This window comes from Setaria viridis, chromosome 8 (assembly GCF_005286985.2).
Source record: "Setaria viridis chromosome 8, Setaria_viridis_v4.0, whole genome shotgun sequence".
Taxonomy (NCBI): Eukaryota; Viridiplantae; Streptophyta; class Magnoliopsida; order Poales; family Poaceae; genus Setaria; species Setaria viridis.
Window position 1 is genome coordinate 10,801,590 of NC_048270.2, and position 21,373 is coordinate 10,822,962.

The 21,373-nt window shown below is 42.8% G+C and overlaps 3 protein-coding genes across 8 annotated transcripts; all 3 read right to left on the reverse strand.

The window, feature by feature from the left end:
* Positions 1 to 7,069: 7,069 nt before the first annotated feature.
* Positions 7,070 to 9,095, reverse strand: LOC117866634 (G-type lectin S-receptor-like serine/threonine-protein kinase At1g11330). Its single transcript, XM_034750917.2, has 6 exons — positions 8,825 to 9,095; positions 8,539 to 8,687; positions 8,189 to 8,450; positions 7,861 to 8,092; positions 7,598 to 7,748; positions 7,070 to 7,490 (listed from the first exon to the last, which is right to left on the reverse strand). The coding sequence occupies exons 2-6, from the start codon at positions 8,683 to 8,685 to the stop codon at positions 7,311 to 7,313; spliced, it is 972 nt and encodes a 323-aa protein (XP_034606808.1). The 5' UTR covers positions 8,686 to 8,687; positions 8,825 to 9,095; the 3' UTR covers positions 7,070 to 7,310.
* Positions 9,096 to 10,604: 1,509 nt separating this feature from the next.
* On the reverse strand, positions 10,605 to 13,510 carry LOC117866631 (cysteine-rich receptor-like protein kinase 6). 5 transcript variants are annotated; one of them, XM_034750912.2, is made up of 7 exons: positions 12,946 to 13,510; positions 12,537 to 12,694; positions 12,184 to 12,448; positions 11,816 to 12,050; positions 11,577 to 11,727; positions 11,279 to 11,470; positions 10,605 to 10,887 (listed from the first exon to the last, which is right to left on the reverse strand). In XM_034750912.2, the coding sequence occupies exons 2-7, from the start codon at positions 12,663 to 12,665 to the stop codon at positions 10,864 to 10,866; spliced, it is 996 nt and encodes a 331-aa protein (XP_034606803.1). In that variant the 5' UTR covers positions 12,666 to 12,694; positions 12,946 to 13,510; the 3' UTR covers positions 10,605 to 10,863. The 5 variants fall into 5 exon arrangements, with proteins under 5 accessions (XP_034606803.1, XP_034606802.1, XP_034606800.1 ...); XM_034750911.2 differs by having other exon boundaries at positions 12,537 to 12,699; positions 12,946 to 13,509; XM_034750909.2 differs by having other exon boundaries at positions 12,537 to 12,713; positions 12,946 to 13,508.
* Positions 13,442 to 20,619, reverse strand: LOC117866624 (disease resistance protein Pik-2). Of its 2 annotated transcripts, none has more exons than XM_034750889.2 (5): positions 20,254 to 20,619; positions 18,645 to 18,693; positions 17,367 to 18,456; positions 16,342 to 16,878; positions 13,442 to 15,482 (listed from the first exon to the last, which is right to left on the reverse strand). In XM_034750889.2, exons 3-5 carry the CDS (start codon positions 18,366 to 18,368, stop codon positions 13,578 to 13,580), a joined length of 3,444 nt encoding a protein of 1,147 aa, XP_034606780.1. In that variant the 5' UTR covers positions 18,369 to 18,456; positions 18,645 to 18,693; positions 20,254 to 20,619; the 3' UTR covers positions 13,442 to 13,577. The 2 variants fall into 2 exon arrangements, with proteins under 2 accessions (XP_034606780.1, XP_034606781.1); XM_034750890.2 differs by lacking the exon at positions 20,254 to 20,619 and adding an exon at positions 19,818 to 20,247.
* Positions 20,620 to 21,373: the final 754 nt, after the last annotated feature.

The window sequence follows — 21,373 nt, forward strand, 5'->3', positions numbered from 1 at the left end:
TAGGCGCATTTAAACCAGTTTAAGTTGGACGGTTCCGCCACAAAATTGAAGATCCATCATCAAATGAATTGACCATTGATCTAAGAAAATGTACATGAACTTGAGCGATTGCCTCCACGAAGGTATGGATTTGAGCATGATATTAGAAACTATATTTCATATGCCTCTTTATCTCCTACATATAGAGCATTTCTAGCCTCACTACAGTCAGTGCAAGTTCCCAAAGATTGGAGAGAAGCAAAAAATGATCTGAAGTGGCGTGGAGCCATGTTGGAGGAGTTATGTGCTCTTGAAAAGAATAAAACTTGGGATCTTGTCAAATTGCCTGATGGGAAAACTATGAAGTAAACTCCTAAGGGTAAGGTGGAAAGGTATAAAGATAGATTAGTTGCACGAGGTTATAGCCAGACGTATGGTATCGATTATGATAAGACATTTGCACCCGTGGCAAAGATGAGCATAGTAAGAACACTAATGTCTTGCGCGGCAAATTTTGGATGGCCATTGCATCAGTTGGATGTCAAAAATGCTTTCTTGCATGGAGATCTGCATGATGAGGTATACATGGAGATTCCACCTAGTTGGTCAAAACCTGAAGCAATAGGGAAGGTGTGCAAATTGAAGATGTCTTTATGTGGTCTGAAGCAGTCTCCTAGAGCATGGTTTGATAGATTTAGACGAGAATTATGCGATGTGGAGTATAAATAGTGCAATGGAGATCATACCTTGTTCTACAAACATTTAGGGTGTATGATCACACTGTTAGCTGTATATGTGGATGATATTACTATCGTAGGTGATGATGAGATAGAGATTATAAGTTTGAAGGAGAACCTAAGTAAACAATTTGAGGTCAAGGACCTTGGTCAACTCATGTACTTTCTTGGTATTGAGATTGCTCGATCTCAAAAGGGCATAGTTCTCTCACAAAGAAAATATGTCTTGGACTTGCTTAGTGAGACTGGCATGCTTGGGTGTCGACCTGCATCAACACCTATTGATCCAAACCACAAGTTGTGTGCTGAATCTAGTGATGCAGTGAACAAGGAGTGCTATCAGAGGCTTGTTGGCAGACTCATCTATTTATGTCATACAAGATCTGGTATTTCATATGTTGTGAGTGTTGTAAGCAGGTATATGCATGATCCTAGAAGTGGGCATTAGGAGGCAGTTAATCACTTGAGATATTTGATAGGTAGTCTTGGAAAGGGACTTATATTCAAAAGCTATGGACATCTTAATGTTGAGGGCCATTGTGATGCTGATTGGGCAAGCAATCTCGATGATAGGAGATCAACATTAGGCTATTGTGTGTTTGTTGGAGGCAATTTAGTGTCATGCGAAGCAAGAAACAACCTATTATCTCTCAATCTACTGCTGAAGCTGAATTCAGAGCCATGTCTCAAGGGTTGTGCGAAGCAAGAAACAACCTATTATCTCTCAAGAAACCTTTTATTTGAACTGAAAGTGTTGAGGAAAGTCCATTCAATGCTACAGTGTGATAACAAATTAGCTATCAACATTGCTAATAATCCAGTTCAGCATGACAAGACTAAGAATGTTGAGATTGATCCATTTTTTATCAAGGAGAAGATAGATGATGGTACTCTAGTGTTGAGTTATGTACCTTCTGGAAAACAAGTGGCTGATTGTCTAACCAAAGGTTTAGGATTAAAAGAGTGTGAGTTAGCATGTAACAAGATGGGGATGGTAGATATCCATCGCCCATCTTGAGGGGGAGTGTTGAGCTATGTAGTTCTTATTAGTTAGGCCCATGGGCTTAGAGCCTAGTAGCTATGTCGGTGTGTGCATTATATGTACAAGAGAAAGAAGCAAGAAATAGAGTCCCAAACTTTTCGCCAATCTCCTACAATCTCACATGGTATGGAGTTGGCACTGCTCTTGAGCCGCCACCTCCATGCTTCCATATTGCACTGCCCTCAGTAGATTCATCTCCATGACCTTCACAAAGGGTCGGGCAACTGCAGGTTAGTGTTATGTTGTCAATCCATGAGTCGGTCACCACTTAGAGTTTTTCCCGATCATCTTCACATCAGTTTTCTAATTTTTTTCCAGATCTTGATCAAGTTGCATCACCTTGCTAATGGTCAACACTTATGTCTCTAGACTTCATCCTCAGCATTGACCTCTCTGGTGCCACTGTTGCCCCTAATGCCCTCAAATGGATCAAAATGGTTATGTGAACCCTTGTGCTTGTGTTCAATCTTAGCTACCTTAACAACAATAGGGCTATCATGCACTTGAGAAACTCATTGACTTTCACTCTAGTCTGAGCATCTGTGTTGCTCACGCTACGACGAGAGAGGGGGGGTTAGAGTACATGGAAGTCAATCAATAGGATCCGGATGTTATAGATGGTAGGATAGAATTAGTTAAGATTGATTGATTATAACTTGCATCTCTGTCTCTACGATTGCTTGGGATTTGAGCCACATGTACTATATAAACAACAATGAGGCTCAATACAAATTATCCAAAACTCGCAGTATTTATATTCTCACAAACTCAAATACTATAACTTCCTCTAGGACTTGTCAAGGTAAACTTAAACATATTGCTTAGATGTGCACCTATAGTTTATTTAATGTGTTTGCACGTTCCCACAAAAGAGTTCTGCAACCTAAGGACAATCCTATGATGCTATTCTATCAAGTTACTCTAGGAATTAAATTCACGCAAATTGCAAGAATATTGAAGTGTCCCCACATCAGTGGAGACTAAATGTGATAATAATATAAGTCTAGGAGGTTGATAACATTATTCAACAGATGGTTCAAAAACCATACAACTCCCGAAGGAGCGAGCGGGCAAGCCACACCTAAAGGAGAAAGAAACCAATAATGATACAAATCCAAGTTGCAATCCAGTCAGACTCTAGGTTGCAATCGGAACTAAGCGACAGTGGAAGCATTCTGCAAAGGCCAACACCACAGGCAGCGTTGGGTGTGGAAGCGACCTCCTACTCGAAATCCTTGGCGACGCAGTCCGGGTCTTCCTCTGAAGAAATAAAATAAGGGTGACTACAAAAATACTCAACAAGTCCAACCCCATCCACAGAGGGAGATACAATCAAGAATATGCACAGGATATATCAAGGATAAGGCCAAGGTTTATTTGCTATAAAGCTAGATTTTTCAACACATGCAAGGGTTCATTTTCAAAAAGGTTTTCACAAAGCATTTTCTTTAGTAACCGAATCAATAAGTGGGGTTGATCCTACACAAAGGATCCAAGTTTTCATGCTACCGGACTCCTCGTCTGCGGTAGCTCACGGCACAACTGCCGGACACTTCCAAAATCCAACTCACACCATGAAAACCATCCATCACCCAAACACTAGTTATGTGTCCAAACCGTAACTCGTCCAATACCGTGGATACGGCTACCCGGATAGGTTTTAACTCTGCAGAGGTTGTACACTTTACCCACAAGTAGGGTACTGAAACACGATCACCTTAGTGTCGATGCAGATCCTATCAAAGCCATTACCCACCTTAGCTAAGACTGACTAGCCAACACGGAAGCAACTAAGGGGTTAACAACCTTCCAACGAGATCTTAACCAAGATCTATGTTCACAAAGTTTTTTTTAGTCCTTCTCCATGGTCTCCCATTGCTCACCAGCTCTCCTGATGGCTAACAGACCAGCTAGAGGGATTTATGCTAAGCCGCCGCCCACACAACAGTCGAGTGGTTGCACGATAGTTGGGTTAGGCAAGATGGCACATCAACTCGGTCCTTAACTGTGACAAGACGGATATCTCCCAACCTTGCTCAACCACAAAGGTACGAGCCCAACTTATTAGCATTTCACACAAGAAACACCCATCCATCTTATCTAAGCATTTCATTTCTTTATTTCCGAAAACCCATTTTTCTCATTTGAAAACACTCACACATTTATTCTTTAAATAAACCATTGTAGTCATGATTGAATTGAGTAGCAAGGTCCTAAGCATTCTAGCAGTAATTATCATCCAAATAGAGCAGATCATATTTAAAGATAATTATAGGACAATCAAGGAATGTTCATAGCAATAAAGGGGTGGCTATCCAACCATATTTCAGTAGTAAAACAATATGCAATTTTATAGAATAGGCCAATAGGTTGTGTTTGAAAAACTAGAATAAATATGCATCAAATGGTGAGACTGGACTTGCTGTTCTCGTAGTTGGCTGGGAGTTCTTGCTCGCGATGCTGGTCCTCGGGCTCGGGCTCACGATCAAACTCCTCCTCAGGCTCCTTCTCGGGTACTTCGCGATCTACGGCACACACAATCAGGCACATAATAAATAAATGAAAAATAAGATTTTATCCGTTGAGCTCGAATAGAGAAAGCGAACAAAAAATAGGAGGAATGAGTATTTTCATGGAATTTGTAGATGACTCAGCGGGAATATAGTAGAGGATGACGTGGTCAAATTTGAGATTAATTGGAGGAAGTTTGGCGCATGAAATTACGAGGCAAAGGTATGTTTAGGGGTTAAAACAAGGCTTAAGGGCTTAACTGCGAGGAACAGGGACTTGTTTGTAAATATTTTTGGAAGTGGAAGGGCTGATCTACGAGAGAATCTCTGAGAGAGGTGGGAGGACTGTTTCACGAATAGGAAGAAGTAGGGGGTTAGATCAAAATTGGAGGGTTTTCTTCTTCTTCGTCCTCTATACCATGACAGGGAGTTAGGGAAGGGGCGGCCAGCCTAGGCTCGCCAACGGTGAGCTTTGGCAGTAGGGGGAGATGGAGGAAGTTGTGGGGACTCCATTTGAGGTCTTACCCTAGCGAATCGATGACGGGAGGCGAGGGGGCCGGTGGTGGATAGAGGGTGGCTTGGGCGGAGCTCCGGCAAGGGTGGCACGTGGGGCGGCACTTGGGCGCAGGGGGGTGGCGGCGCTGATGGTGTGGGAGGAGAGGGCGAGGTGGTGCCGAGGCTCCGGGCATCAAGGCCCCTTTTTATAGCGGCGTGGAGAAGGAAATGATGAACGGCCGGTGATGTGGGGGCCGGCGAGCTTCATGCGGTGCAGGTAGGGGCCAGTGATGGGGAGGAGGCCGGCTTTGGGTGGCGTGGAGCAGGGCCTGGGCGGCGCAGTGGCGTGACAGACGGCAAGCAGCGCCGGTGCCGGTGTCAGGCGTGTTGCGTGGAAGCCGAAGCAGGGAGGGGGCTGAGCGTGGGGCTGCTGCCCGTGCGCAAGGAGGAGGGGTCAAGCCAGCGTGCAGGAGGAGGGGAGGGCCGGCCAGGGGGCTGTGCGCCAGGGGGCCCTGCGTGAGCAACCAGGGAAGAAAGAAGGAGAAGAAAGGAGGAAGAAGGAAGAAGGAAGAAGAAGGAAGAAGGAAGAAGGAAGAAGAAGGAAGAAGGAAGAAGAAGGAAGAAGGAAAGGGAAGGAAGAAAATGAAAAGAGGAATAGGAATAAAGGAAAAAGAGAAAAAGAAAGGGAGAGTCGGCGGTGATTGCGGAAAACGGTCGGAGCATGCGCGGCGGTTTGTCGTCCAGCACACAGCGAATTTTGTGGAGAGGATAAAAATGATGGTTGTCGGTTTTGGGTGTTGGGACGGTGAAATCACCAGGAAGACGGGATTTTAATGAGCTCAACGGTAAAAAGATTTTGAAAACAAATTTTAGCGGGTGATTTAAGTCGGTGATTGTTACAGATGTTACAAACATAAATGTGGAAACATAAAATAGACAATTAAACAGGTGGTATAAAAACCTGCCACAATGGTGTATCCCGTGGTACATAGGGCCACAAAGTCTACCCCAGTCAATGTGTTGGAGCATCCACCAAGTAAGGATGTTTGCCTCCCTTCCCTCCCTTCCAATAAGTTGGAGCATTACCCCTCCAAGTCCTCTTACATGGGTTTTGATGCAACTCCACCACCAAGCAAAAGGGTATCTCTAGAGCCACCAATGCAAGGCCTAATGTGTTGGTCAGCCATAAAGGCTGGCAAGGTGTCGTCGTACCAAGCATACAAGTGCAGTTCACTCATTGACATAAGGCAGCCACACCTTACAATCACACACTCTTCGAGCCTAAATAACATAAATCATTCACTATGCAAGTGTTGATTGTCTTGGATGATCACTCTTATCATTTTGGTGGCTTGGATGTATTCTCAAGTGTAGTTACTCTCCCTTGATCTTCCACCACTCCAGCGGCTCTAGCTGGGCAAGTAAGCATTGTATTTATAGCCTCAACCACTCAACTAGTTATTGGGCCAACCTCCAGTAGATGAAACTTCTATGAACGCTGGATGATCTGATGTTAACCACTTTGTACTCATCGGATCATATGGTGGACTGGTTGTACATCATTCAATACTAGCTGCGGGATAACTCCCACTGTAACCACTTCTTCTCACTGGATATACCATGTCTTGCATCTGTATTGTGTGGGATCATCCAGTATGTAATATTAATTTCCACTATGTGACACTTGCTCCAAATTTGGATGGCGCAGTAGTGGCCCTTAAGTGCTACATGAATATGTCTTTAACACCTTAGTATTAACCCTTTTACACGAAGCAATGATGATAGTGTAAATGCTATGTGTATGTAGGTCCGCGCTCAAAAGGGCCGGACATTGCAGCTTTGGAGGGTGTGGTGCTACAAGTGGTATCATAGTCAACCCTCACGGTTGCGTATATGGGTTAGTGTGCGAGTATACGACGCATGGCCTGTGTGGGCCCAGATGGGACACGACATGGCATATAGCAACATCACTCAATGTACGGTCGTGCGCTAAGAGGGGACGATGCTCATGTTTAGTACCGTCTTGCTACTTGAGCAAGGGTGAAACCAACTTATAAGTCTTTATCCTCCAGCATGGAATCTTCTTGTTACCCTTTTTACACGAAGTGAGGATGAGAGTGTAAGGACGGTGCTATATACATGTATGCAGGCTTATCCCTTGGAAAGGATGGGCAGTGCGGCTTTGGAGGGTGAGGCTAGGTGTTATATAGTATACATCTACAATGCCTGTAGGAGGACTGTAACATACTAGGAGGATGTGAATTAGGGTTCTACGTTTCAACTTGCACATATTAAAACCTACGAAAGGAGACAAGACTATATACTATTTATGACAAACTTTGAATTTTACACATTGTCGTGACAAAAAAAAACTACAGTAACCCAAATCAAGATGGAGCTCCCAGAAAAAATGACATGACCCGAGGAACGCATTGTTCAAAAGTACATAAATTGGAAACTGATACAATTATTATGTCCATGACTGCATATGGGTGAACCAACTCTGCAACACACTTTTCCCTTAAATAGTATGCACTACTTCACCATTCAGGGAGCATGCCTTCCATTGAGCTTGTCAAGAATTTCAACTATAGTAGGTCTCTTCCTCTGATCAATATCCACACATTTTAGCCCAATTTCAATGCATGTTCTTACTTCCTGGAGGCTAACTGCATCTAATGATGAACACTTGGATGCAATGTGCTCATCTGTCCACTTTGCACGAACCTACAGAATTAGAAGTGTGAGCATAAGTGACAACATACAAAATAACATAGAATAAGCATCCAAAAAATACATTTTAGTCTTCAAATGCAAAAGAAATCTAATCTTGCCTTATCTATAAAGTCCCTTGCAGACATGTCTTTTTCGCTTGAAAAATTCCTCTCGCCTGTTGTGATCTCGATGATTAGTACACCTAAGCTGTATATATCTGACCGGGTTGAAATTTCACCTCTATATAGATATTCTGGAGCCATGTACCCTCTGGAAAGCATGAATGTCAATGGGACTAAGGATCTTGGGACACAAAAGCAACTAAATTGATTTATCATTGAGAAACAGAAATAATGAATGTCAGAATAGTTACTGGGCTTACTTTGCTCCCACAACATTTATCGTGTTTATTCGGGTTTGTTCTTCACCAAAGAGTCTCGACAGGCCAAAATCCGAGATTTTTGGCACCATGTTATCATCCAACAATATGTTGGCAGGCTGAAGATCCAAATGAACAATTGGTCTATCCATTTCCTTATGTAGGAAATGTAAACCCTGGCAGATTCCCTTGATTATCTTGAAACATGTCTTCCAATCGGGTCTAGTAGATGCATCTGAAGAATGAAAACATGGATCATGTAATCCCATAATAATTTACATCTCAGTAAATGAATGACAAGCCAAATATGTCGGATAGTGCGTTCTCATACCGAAAATACACTTGTCAAGGTTTCCCTTTGGGCAATATTCGTAGCAGAGTAAGCGCTCAACCACGTCTACAAGAATGTATCTCCCACCGTGCTCGATCACTTTCTTCAGAGTAGCATGGCAGTAACCGAATAATTTCACTATATTCTCATGCTGGACGGCCATAAGATTGATGACTTCATTCAGGAACTGCTTCTCAGGCGCCACCGGTGAATTATCCGCAAGCTTCTTAACAGCAATCGGTTGCCCATCTTGCAGAATTCCCTGTTAATTTGACCTCTGAGATACTGTAATCCGCACACGCCTACTGGGGATTATTTTAAAATAGGAGAAGATTTGAGCATAGTCGTACCAAATAAACGGTTCCAAATGCGCCTTGACCGAGTTTTCGCTCAAGAGAGAACCCATCTGTGATATCCTTCAGAAACTCTGCTGGTAGTTCATTGGGCAAAGTACTCAGAAGACTCGGCTTGCTGCCTCTGCTGGCGTCAGGGGCCATTCCTGACAAAAAGTAGCTTAGATGAGAGCTTCTTCAAGATTATTACAACTACTACTCTGACAAATTGAGGAAATTGTTCAAAGTGGCAGATTTCGCACAAACTGAAAAGTTCTGCAACGAATCGAAAGTAAGCACTGACCTGAAGAAAAACACTTGAGAGAAGAGATCCAAGAATCAGATGTACGAGCTTAGGTTGCTGGCCGGATGAAGGTTGAGCTGCTTCGATTTGAAGATTATTTATAGACCCGATGGGATCTGGATTGGAACGAGGACAGCGCGTTGACTTGACTGTAGGCGAAGACGCCCAATGGAAAATCTGGGTCCCTTTTCAGCGTAGGTGAGCACGGTGTTGCTACGGAACTCCTGGAGGGAGATGACAGGATTTTCGAGGTGATGTCTGAGCAGTTGCGAGGAAGTGGCGTCCGTGTCCGTGTGCCTGGGCCACCTTTGAGATACGGTCCTTGCTCTCTACCCGTCGCTGTCACCGTGTCTCCGCCGCGTTCAGTACTCGTTTTCTCTAAAAATTATGCAGAGGGGAACTGTGTCAACAGTGATTTGTCCTGACCAAATCCTGCATTTCAGAGTCTAAATGCAGAGGACAAACGAACAAAGTGCATTTGGGTGTCTTCAGTCTTTTGGATTGAAAACCGATGGCTCGGATCAATTGCTACATCACGGATGCAAGAATTGATCATTTCTATGCAATGATGATTACTTACTGCTGCTGCGGGGTCCAATATGACACCGTCCATTTTTTCTCTCCAATTTTGATCGATAATATCTATTTAATTAATTAGTTCAATAAAATAGAGTAAGTATCACTATGTCTATTATCAAAAAATAAAACTTTACATTTAACTTGTAAATTCTATTTGCATAAATATTTGTAGCAAAGAAAAATAGTCAAACTAATGAAAAAAAAATCAATGAACCTTTAAAAATGGAGGTCGTAATTTTTTAAATGCGTAAGAAATTATTATTGCCCGTTGGCGGAAATGTCCCGCAGTGTAAAGAACGTGCTACACACAATGACGGTTGGGCCTTCACATCTTTGCCCTGGCCGCCGTGCCGGAGATCAAAGGCCTGTTCGCTTCAGCTTATAAGCTGGCTGAAAAGCTGAAACGGCTGATTTGTTGTGAGAGGAAAATACTGTTTGATGGCTGATAAGCCGGCCGAATAAGCTGAAGCGAACAGGCTTCCACCAGGCCCTTGCTACGGCTGAACACATATTTCAGCTCAAAAGATAGGAGGTAAAAACAATGAGTCCATTCTGAGCCCAAAGTGCCCTCAAATAGTCAAGTAATGTTATCAAACTTAGTAAATAAGAAACATGTGTGGACCATCACACCATATGCATCCAATCCAACATCAGATGGTGTTCGTCCGAGACTTTGTTAAATCATACACAGAAGAGGAAAATGACAGAGCTAAGGTTAAGTGTCTTTATTCTTATGTAGGGATGGAGAACGGGGAGAAGGGGGGCGTAAACAATTATCAAAGGGCGGCAGCAAAATCTTGGGCTGCGGCAGCCACCTGCATGTATGAGCTCCCATAATGCCAAATAGCAGCAGACATCTGGGAGCTTTGAGCCGCCTTCTCTCAGCTCAGCAGACATATATAATTTACTGACGCTTGATGAGTGATCACGTTCCATCTGAAGATCTCAGAATATTCAGGGATATTGGACCAGGGGAATGCATACGGGCAATCTATAATGGCTACTATCCCCTCGAAACCCAACGCGCCTGCGGCTACCATCGATTCGAGACTGGGGATTGGTCATTGGACTCGGGAGGGATGAGAGGTCAGATGGGATAAAGTGGAAAGAAAAGGCCGAGCCAGGATTCTGGAATGCATTTTTGGGTTCGTTTCAATCAGATCACGTATGTCCAGATTTCATTTGTAATATACTGTAACAATTTCCAGTGACAAGTTTATGATATTCTGTCCAGGGAAAAAAGGCAATTCCTTTCATGCAGCGAAGGAACAGAAATTCTACTTTGTAATGAGATCAACAGAGAGAAAAAGTACTTCAATAATACATTGTGGCATTGTTGCCAGGAAGAGATAAATTTTAAGAAGGATCTTTAGTTCTGAAGAAAAGTCATGTCATCAACAGATCATAGAGCAGGTTTCACTTCATCTTGGGGATCGATTTCTCCTTGGAAAGACCATGTTTCATGCATGCTCCGAAGAGGAGGCCTGAAATTTCATATAGCATGTTAAATTAGCACCACAGAGAAATAGCATAAACTCTTATTCTACTGATATTAGGCTTTAAGACAAAATTGCATTTAAAAATAGATGGCAACAAGTTAGTTACAGTATGCAGTTCTGTAGCACAGGATCTTTGGCTTTGATAGAATCTAGTTTGGGAAGTGTCATTGCAGGTTAAAAAAGCATGAAACCATCAAGATAGTGGCTCAACTTATTTGATGATGTTCAGAGTGTAATAATCCATGAAATTCGATTGCTTTAGTTGTCCTCCTTTTCGCAACAAAAAAAAGGAAACGTTTCTTAATACATAACACAACATAATGAAACTGGACGATCTGAAGACAGATCATCAATGTGACGTCTCAAGTGCTCATACCTGCTCAAAAATTGGTACACGCTTCCCATTGAGCTTATCAACAATATCCGTTATGGAAGGCCTCCTGTTCCGATCAGCCTCCACACACTTTAGCCCAATTACAATGCATGCTTTTACTTGCTGGAGGCCATTTGGATCTAGTGATGGGTACTTGTATATTAATTGCTCATTTGTCTTCCAATTTTGATGTACCTACAGAGTTGGATTTAATCCTTTGTGAGAATGTATTAACTGAATGTGTTGAAAGATTCTAAAGCAGATGTTTCAAAATTGAAGTCATCAAGTAATGCTGTCTTACATTGTCGACAAACAGTCTTGCAGATCTGTCTTCAGAAACTGCACAGTTCTTCTCTCCAGTCGTGATCTCAAGAATAAGCATGCCTAAACTATATATGTCTGACATGGTGGAGATTTCACCTCTGTATAAATATTCGGGAGCTATGTATCCACTGCAGGAGTTATTAAAGAATCAAATGGCATTACTTTTATAATGATTAGAAGGAATAATCATATATTTCACCGTTTGTTTCGGCTTACTTATATCCCTTGACGTTGACGGTGTACATCCGGGTCTGCTCTTGACCAAAGAGCCTCGCAAGAGCAAAATCGGCAATCTTTGGCACCCAGTTATCATCCAACCATATCGAGTTAGGCACAAGATTCATATGAATAAGGGGCCCACCAACCAAATCTTTGTGAAGGAAATGCAAACCCTGGCAGATCCCCTTAATTATTTTGAATCGTGTGCCCCAGTTTATTGACGTAGCGTCTGCTGGAGAAGTAAAGAAAGTACTAGTGAACTGTAAGTATTCTAAGATAGTAGTGTCCGAAAGTGTATGTTGCTTAAATTGGTGGCAATAAAACGAAATATAGGGAATAAGATTCACAATAACTGTGTTGCATACCATAAAGATGCTTGTTAAGACTTCCGTTGGGTAGATATTTGTAGCAAAGACAGCTTTCGGTCACGTCTACAATCACATATCTTCCATGATGCTGAACCACTTTCTTCTGCGCTTCATGGCAGTAGTGAACCAGCTCTACTATATTTTCGTGTTTAATTGCCATAAGGTTTGTAACTTCAGTTTTAAATGATATGCCCAGTGGCACTAGTGCGTTTTCAGCAAGCCTCTTCACAGCAATCATGCCGCCCCCATCTGGAAGAACCCCCTGTTTAACCTCCTCCATGGATCATTAGTGATCGTACAGCAGTTTTGTATGGAAGACTTTGATGTTTAATGTTAGGGTCGACTCGCACCTTATAAACTGTTCCAAAAACAGATCCACCAAGTGCTTGGTCAGGAGAGAAATCATTGGTAATTTCCTTCATAAAGGTCGCTGGTAGGTCTTTTGGTAATGAACTCGCAAGAATCTGCTCGCTCTCCATTTCTGATGACCGCCTTGGAGTTTATGGATCTGACCTGGTACAAAGCTTCTAATAACATAGCCAAACAAGCAAGAAAGTTTGCTTAACCACACATACATCTAGCAAGAACATGATTCATGAGGTGAAAGGGGGCAATTTTTGAACTTGATGAAAAGAGGAAATTAATTGGATGTACACAAACAAATTTAAGGTGCAACACCAAATGTGCACAAGCACGATTGACGATTGTAGCAAGCAAAAATATTTTAAAAATAACCAGATCCTAATTAGGAGCACTGACCTGGAGAAGAACACCACACCACTTGAAGGATACTAGCTGCAGCCTGCAGGGAAGAACACTCGAAGGAGCACTAACTGCAGGGAAGGAGCACTAAAAAGCAGAGAGGCGGCGGCCCAACCGCGTAAAGAAAGAGTGGTTGACTTGACCCAAGACAAAGATGCCCATGTGGTCACGCGCTTTGGTGATGCAGGGCAAGTAGAACTGTGATACTTCCATCACACAACCTTACTCATAATCAAAATGAAGAGTGCCATCATTTTTTCTGTCAAGACAGCTTCAAACTCGATCCGTCTGTCTGTTATAGGAAATATGCATCTCCTACATTGTAGTTGCCTGAAAACTTGAAAAGTTCCAGTCGACGGTGGCTGGTTGTTTCCGGCGGAGGCTTTCTTGGCTGCCGGACTGTGGTTAGGGCCATGGCGGGCGACAGGAGGTTAGTGAGGTGGTGGATGGATAGAAATTCTTAAACAATCTGGGAGGTAGATAACCATACAGCTGAAAAATAAATCAACAGTTCCAAAAGATCCTTTTTCTTACAGCCTAGTTCTAGAATTCTGCTTTTCGTACTGCAATGATACAGAAGAAAGTATTATCTTCAGTATTCATAGGCATTGTGATCGCGTCACCAGGTTTTATCGAGTGGTACAGTTAAAGGGAAATGAATAGTAGTGTTGATCGTTTCGTCCAGTCGATGCCTGGGTCGGCGGAATGACTTCCTCCAGCTTCAAAGCAGGTTTGCTTGTATGGTCGGCAAATTGGTCCTTCAAATTTTTCTTCAGCGTTTCATCTTTGGAACCAATAACTCGGACATCCTTGAGTTTGGAGAGATGTTTTAGCCCATCAAACCGAAGCTGTGATCCGTTGCTACAGGAGCCAGCTGTGAGTAACTCAAGATTTTTCATTGCTAATGATCCAAAAGTTAAATGTAAGTTGGACCTGCTACCAATCTCAAGAACCTTTATCATTTCATAGCAGCGATCCTCTACCCCAGCTATCTCCACATAAAACTTGAGGTTACCATTTTGCTGTGGATTGATGCAAAGGCGTAGAATTCGCAGTTCTTTAAGGCCCCCAAGGACTTTTATGTCAGCTTCTGATAATGTGCTTATCTCCAAATTTAACTTCCGGAGGTTGTTAAGCTGCTCGGTCCACGTCGCCAATTTTTCTACAGGCCCATACAGCTTAAGGCTCTGAAGTTTATTCACAGGCCCTGACGTTTCATTGGTGTTCCCATGGACCATGCCATCTAAGCAATCTTGATTGTCCTTGTTGAGCCATACTGACAATGATTCTAGACGGGAGTGACACAAGATGGCAGAACAGAACTCCTTGCCGTTCTTCTTGCTGACCCCAGACACTCCAAGTTTTCGCAATTGGGTGAGATTCCTCAGCTCTTTCAGGATGACTTTGCCCCCTGCAGCACCGACATTGACAACCCCAAGTGTATGCAATGCGGTCAATTTTCCAATCCCTGACATCACCTGGACACCAACTAATTGAAGGTATCTGTGGAGCTTCGACGACTTGAATGCTACAGTATGAGGTGCAGATGAATACTCAGGTGGGGCTGGTACAGCATGGATGTATTGCAGCTTCTTCAGCTCAGTGATGGACGCTGGAATGGTGACTATGTTAGTGTATGTGACATCAAGAATTTGGAGTTGCCTTAGTTCACCCACTGAACATGGCAGATAGTTGATCTCACGGCATCCTCTGAGAGAAAGGAACTTGAGGCGAGGCAGCAGCTTTATCATGTTCTGGAGGTCATTATTTGTCACACCTGATGCATCCTCAAGATCAAGCACCCGAAGCACCTTCATGTTTTCAGAGATGAAGAATGGCTTCCATTCCCCAAACACTGTCAAGGACCTTAGCCTCGAAAAGTCAATGTTCTGGAACACAATCCTATCTCTGTCCCAGCTTTGTTCGATAACAAGGTGCCGTCCTCTGCGCCTGCTTGTTGGGCTGCAAGCTCCTTTCAGTACAAAGAGCTCAATTGCAGTTGCAATATTTTCTTTCAGCGGTCGTGAGATCATGTACTCACGGAAGATCGTATTGACTTCAAATGAGACCATTCTCATGTCTGTGGTGGTTGTGAGCGGTGGTGGCTGAATCATTGTCTGCTTAACGAGCCCGGAGAAAAGTTCCTCCCCATTTTCATCTGAAGTATGGTTTTCAGTGTCCGTGGAGTATCCCTCTGCACCCCACCGCATCACCAAACGCCGCCGTCGAATACTGCTGTCTCCAGGGAAAATTAATAGGTACGCGACGTGCTTCCTGATGTGCCTCGGCAAAGCACCGAGGTAGCAACGCATCCAACTAAACAAACCATGTAAACAACAAAACTCTGGACTGGTCTCCAGGTTGGGTACAAAACTGCCATTCAAAATGCTGGCTTTTTCTGTCCAATTAAAGGCTTGGGCCAAAATGTCAGCAATAGCAACAATTACTTTTGGAAGTCCACCACATTTTGAAATAAGTTGCTGTAACACTGAGTCCTTCTCAATACCTGCTACAGGAAAATATGGACTTTTTGCCTATAAATCAAGAAAGCAATTACATTAGCTTCGAATATTCGAAGTTGGGTCATATAAAGTGTGCATCAATTGAAGAACATAAAATTTAGAAATAACATAAAATGTTTATTGTAAATGTCTATCTATATTTATATAACAGAAATAACATTTGATCTCCATTCTCCAGTGTCAATTGCATTTTGTCGAAAGGTCCAAATTTGAAGGGGGTCCTAAAACGAAGCAGTTATTAATTTAATGCTAACATCCACAATTAAATTATTTATCCCACATATCCTGACAACTAAGCGGCTAATATCTGAGCTACCTAGCATAATTGTTTTGGAGTTCCATGGGCTAGAATCACACTATTAGGACATCTCCAATAACACAGATAACTGCATATCACTGATAGACGAGACTATAAGCAACCTTAGTTGAGCAATGCATACATAATCAATGGTTGCATGTTACTTTATCAAATGAATAGATTGCCTAGTAACTACTAGCAAGAATTTTTCTCCCTTCATTTATTCTCTCCTTGGTTCAAGAAAAATAATGGTAATCTCTCCTGTATGTAGGAAAAATTGTAATGTGGGCAACCAAACCTAGGCATCAAACCCATGACCTCCCCATCACGTGATCTCTCTTTGCCATCCTACCTTTGCTTCATTGCTCATAGCAATGGTGAGTTTGAATTCTTTTGACCCTTGTCCAAAACTTTGATCAATTATTGGAGATATTAATCGTGTAGTAAAGAGAGAAGGGTAAGGGTAATTCATGCGACCATGAGAGATTCTATATTTGTAACAAGATGCAAAGTAAATTTTGTTGAATGGCGAACAACATTATTGGAAACTATCATCTGTCTAGCAAAACGCACCATTGTTTTGAAGAGATCAATGGCTGCGCCAATACCTAGAGGTTTGACATTGAACACGAGATCTTTTCTGTCTGCACAGTTTATGGCAATGGTGTCTTCATTTGTAATAACAATAATAACACTTTCAGTAGGTCTAGATACCAAGGCATCTTGTATTATTTTCCATTCTTTTGTGGACTGTAGGTCATCAATAACGACAAGGCACTTGTGACCTCTTAGAAGGTTGCGACACTCTTCAACAGGGTCTCTACTAGCTTCATCATTTGCTTCAAGTTCCAGAGAATGTGAATCGACAAGCTGCAAAAGCAGGCGTCGAGAGAAATCCCTTAAATCGAATGGATGGGATACATCCACCCAGCCATGCTTCTCAAATTTGTGATGCTGAAGAACCTTGTTATGGCACAAATTTCTAACAAGAGCAGATTTCCCAACTCCAGGTATACCCCACACAGACATCACTTGCAAAGCCTCCATACGTGCTTTAGCTAGATACCCAGAAAGTTGATTGATATCTGACATGCGTCCAATAAGGGAACCCTGGAAGTAAAAATCTGTTAGCAGGTGCTTGGCAGGAATAATAATAATAATTGTCCAATTTGTCACCAAATATATAGGAATTTTACAATTACATAGTTGGAAATAATATTTGATATGGATCCTATTTTGCTATGTTGTACTGTAAACAACATTAGAAAAGAATATGAATCATACATTAGCTGATACTAATCAAAATAATGTGCCTGAATAAGACAAATGTTCTTAACCATTTAATGTGCTGACAACAGTCATGTACAGAGTTACTTTTGACATTAAAAATGTATTTGTAGATTTATATTTCTAATAGTATTAGACTATTAGTATATATATTTTTCATCAAGTATTTCCACATCATATTTTTGCCTGACATGTTTTCGATAGAGTAGTGCCAAATGGTTTGTTTTGGATACTGTACACATAGTTACATATTTCTTTGGCAGATTGTTTCAGAAAAATGGCAGAAGTGACTGATGTTATTCCAGGCTTACCTCCTTGAAAAAGACACAAACAGAGTTATTAGCCCAGAAATACTGAATGTATGGAAGGCCAGTGCAGTATCTTGCAACCTGGAACCGTTGTGTGAGCACAACAATACGACTCCCATTACTCCTGTCTGGAAGAGACCGTAGAATAGCATCCCAGTCTTCCTTAGTAGACAGGTCTTCTAGGACAACGAGATATCGTCGGTTGTTCACTTGCTCGTGGATGAGGTAATCTTCTGTCAGTGGCGCCTGCTTTCTCCCCTGGACACCATTACCACAGAACTGATCTATCAAGCTTCTGCGAAACTCATGAAGATTGAAAGGGTTCCCAAGCTTGATCCAAGCACGGCAACCCCAGTTTTTTGCATTTTCATAGGCCTTGCTGATGCTGGACTTTGACGCTGCTCCAAGGTCACCCCCTAACTCCCACACTGTGATCACCTGACGGTCGCTACCCCTCCTGGTAACCAACTTGGTGAGAGCATCCATGTCTTGTTGCTTCGTGGGGGTGCTCCTTTCTTCAGCAAGCATGACGAATGATGATGAACCAGCACTGGCCAGCTGCTTCATCTCAGGATTGGGGCCACCAGAATCACTCATAAGCTTGTAGCGCTCCTTCCTCTGGTTCACATCCTGGACTCTCGCCTTCAATTGCTCTATGATGCTAACAGCCTCATCTAGGGGCAGAGGCCGCCGCATGCATGGTGGGATCAAGCGGGGCAACCAGTCGGACTTGTTGTCTAGGTGGACAACAAACTCAATGCCGTCTTCCACGTCGTAGGCAAGGTCAAGGACCTGAGCCACCCAGGTGCCCACGACGTTGTTCGTGACTTGCTCCTCAGTGGTCGTGCTGAGGAAGGACTGCATCATCTCAAACTCACCAGCTATGAACACCAAGTCACGCTGTGCACTCTGCTGCAGCTTTGACGACTCCTCAATCGCTGCCTGAGCTTTGGTTATGGTCCCCTCCACCAAGGACTTAGCGACCCCAAGCACTACATCTGCCATTGCTCGCTGTCTTTCCTTGCGTGTGTGCCTGTGGTAGGAGCTAAGACTTGGCAATGCTATTGCCCAGAAATGTGCGTCAGCTGAGTACCTAGAGATGGAAATATAAAAGTTGAGTTCAGCTACGAAACAGCAAATATGAAAATTGTTAAACATGGCTGGCAAAGACCTGTTAGATTAGATGAGTGGGCATCATGAAAAATTAATTTAGGTGTAGTCTCAGAAAGTGAGTATTGCCTATTGAACCCTCAACTTAATGAATCATGGAAAAGCTTGTACCTCGAGGTCAAGGGATCTGCACCAAAGCCAACACCTTGATCAACTGGACCTGTTTCAAAATAAAAATTAATCAAGTGAGAATATTGGACAAATTAATTGCTGATGTTGTTACATGGGGCAAAAGGATCACTAAAAAACAACACAATTGGTTGCCTCAGGAAATAATATGTTGTAAAACAAGACCAACTTGGAGTAATTGATTGCACATCATAGTTCTTACCCACATTTTAAATCGTATCATACTAATTCAGAATCCTTAGAATTATAATTTGCTATCAGCCCGCTATCACTGAGATGGCAAACACCACCAAATAAGCAAGACACCATTGTCAGTTGAAGTTGACTCCTGTTAATTGTTTTCTCAGCAATCATTTATTTTAGGGACCATAGCCATTATACGAACTAACTGATAAACAAGTATGTTATGTCCTGCATCGCCTGTGTGATTTTGTTGCAAGATCTAGTTTCATTGTTCAGACGCTCCATTTTCCTAAAGAGTTGTTCAGACGCTCCATTTTCCCAAAGAATTAATACTCTAAGACTTACAAAAGATGTTGGAACCTATTCACAACTTGCTTCATTGCGCTGCACAAAGAATCTAAATATACAGACTTAAGATGCTAAAATTCACGGGCATGCATTGTGAGCTATCCTGAATGTACTATAACTCTTGGCCCAAAATTGGCCTAACATGATGGAGTAAAGATAAGAACTAGTGAACTGCAAAGCAGCCAAAAAAAATAAACTACTCCCCAATCTGGTTTTCAAAAGCCTATAGACTGCACAACGATCTGGTTTTTATTCTTATATAATGCACAGAATATCCTTGCATCACCCTAAAAAAATAGTAAGTGCACTGAATAAATCTAAGATAAGCCTTTTGAGATGTATGGGCAGGTGTTTATGTATGTGCAGAAAAAGGTATGAATGTAGATCTGTGATTGGATCAACTTGAGCACACCCTAACCTCACATGCTTAGGTTCTGAGATTTATAGGTGATTTTCAACAGGGCACTGTTGGCTGATGGAATATCTATCTATAAGTGGGCATTCTCTTCTATATGTGAGGCCTCCCGGGCCCATATATCTACACAAAGATTCATCAGTCAATACAATTGAGCTGTTTCTACTTTCACTCAGCAAAGGATTTAGCATTTTAGCTGAATAATTTACCAATGTGTAGTCAGCAAATTGCAACCCCTGTGATTCAAAGAAGCAAGGTTAATTGCAACTTAAGCATCAGGAGGTAAACAAGAAGTCGAATCATGAGGCCAAGAACCGGAACCCCATCATCCTCTTCAAGCCGCTAGCCTGTCACCGGTTTAGGGGGTAAATGGGTGGACTAGGGCCGCAGCGGCAGTGCCGTGGCTGGTTGTGGGCCGCGGCGGTGGGGATCTCGTGTAGTAGCGGGAGGGGAATCTTGGGCGGGTGACGGGGCTAGGGAAGAATTGGGGCCGCGGCGGCGGCGCCATGGATTTGGGACCTGTGGTGGATTGAAGCACTCGTCGTCAACTCGCTCCCGGCCGCCCGGGGAGGAATGGAGAAGCTGGCATTGGTCGATTCTGCACTGAAACCAATCGAAAGTAAGCAGCTTGGTGGAAGCACTGACCTGGAGAAGAACACTTAAGGGATCCAAGCTTGGGGAGAGACCGAGAGAACCAAGAACCAGAAGTACTGGCTGAGGTTGGTGGCCGGAGAAGGATGAGATGCTGCGATTTCAAGATAATTATACATAAACCAACCGGATGGGACCTCTGTATCGGAACGACCGAACTCGGACAGCGGGTTGACTTGACTCTAGACCAAGACGCTGGATAGAAATACGGGCACTCCCAAATTCCCAATCCAAGAGGGAGATGACAGAATTTTCGGGGAAGTCAGTCAACGAGTCACCGTGTCGGCGCCGCGTTCCGGGAGGTGCAGAGAAGTTGCTGATGGAATACGCGTTTGTAGTTAGCAGAGATGTATGCAGATCAGCGGAACGGAACTCTGTCAGCAGTGAATCGAACCTTGTTCTGCAGGCCTTTGGTTGCTGTCAGCAAGTCCTGCATTTTGGAGGGCAAATAAACGATGCGCGTTTGGATGTTTCCTCAGCCTTCCGATTGAAAATCAGTGGCTCGGGTCAATTATTTGCTACAGCAGTACAGCACGAATGCAGGTAATTTGGAGGAAGCGAAAAAATAAGAAGCTTGTGCTAACAGTTTTCAAACTTCTTGCTGGTATCAAGATAAGAGCGAACTGTTTTGCTACGAAGATGCGAAAGGGGCCAAACGAGTTCGGATGTCCTACTGGCCTTTTCGATATCTTGGCATTCCAATGCACCACGCCTGATCAAGAATATAGATTATAAAAAGATTGAAAAATTATAGAGGAAAGATTTGAAAAAAAATTGAGTACATAGAAAAGCGAGATGGTCTTCTATGGAGGCAGGTTAACCTTGATTAACTCAGTCCTAAGCACTCTCTCCGTGCACATGATTTTCTTCTTTTAAATTTAAAAAGAAATCCTTAACGAATTGGATTATATTAGGTCCATATTTTTCTGGCAAGGAGATGAGAAAAAAAGAAAATATAGATTAACGAAGTAGATAAGCCGACTGAAAAGTTGAAACGGCTGATTTGTTGTGAGAGGAAAATACTGTTTGGTGGCTGATAAACCGACTGAATAAGCTGAAGCGAACAGACCCACTTGTGTAAACTGAAAGAGCAAGAAGGTCTAGAAATTTTGGA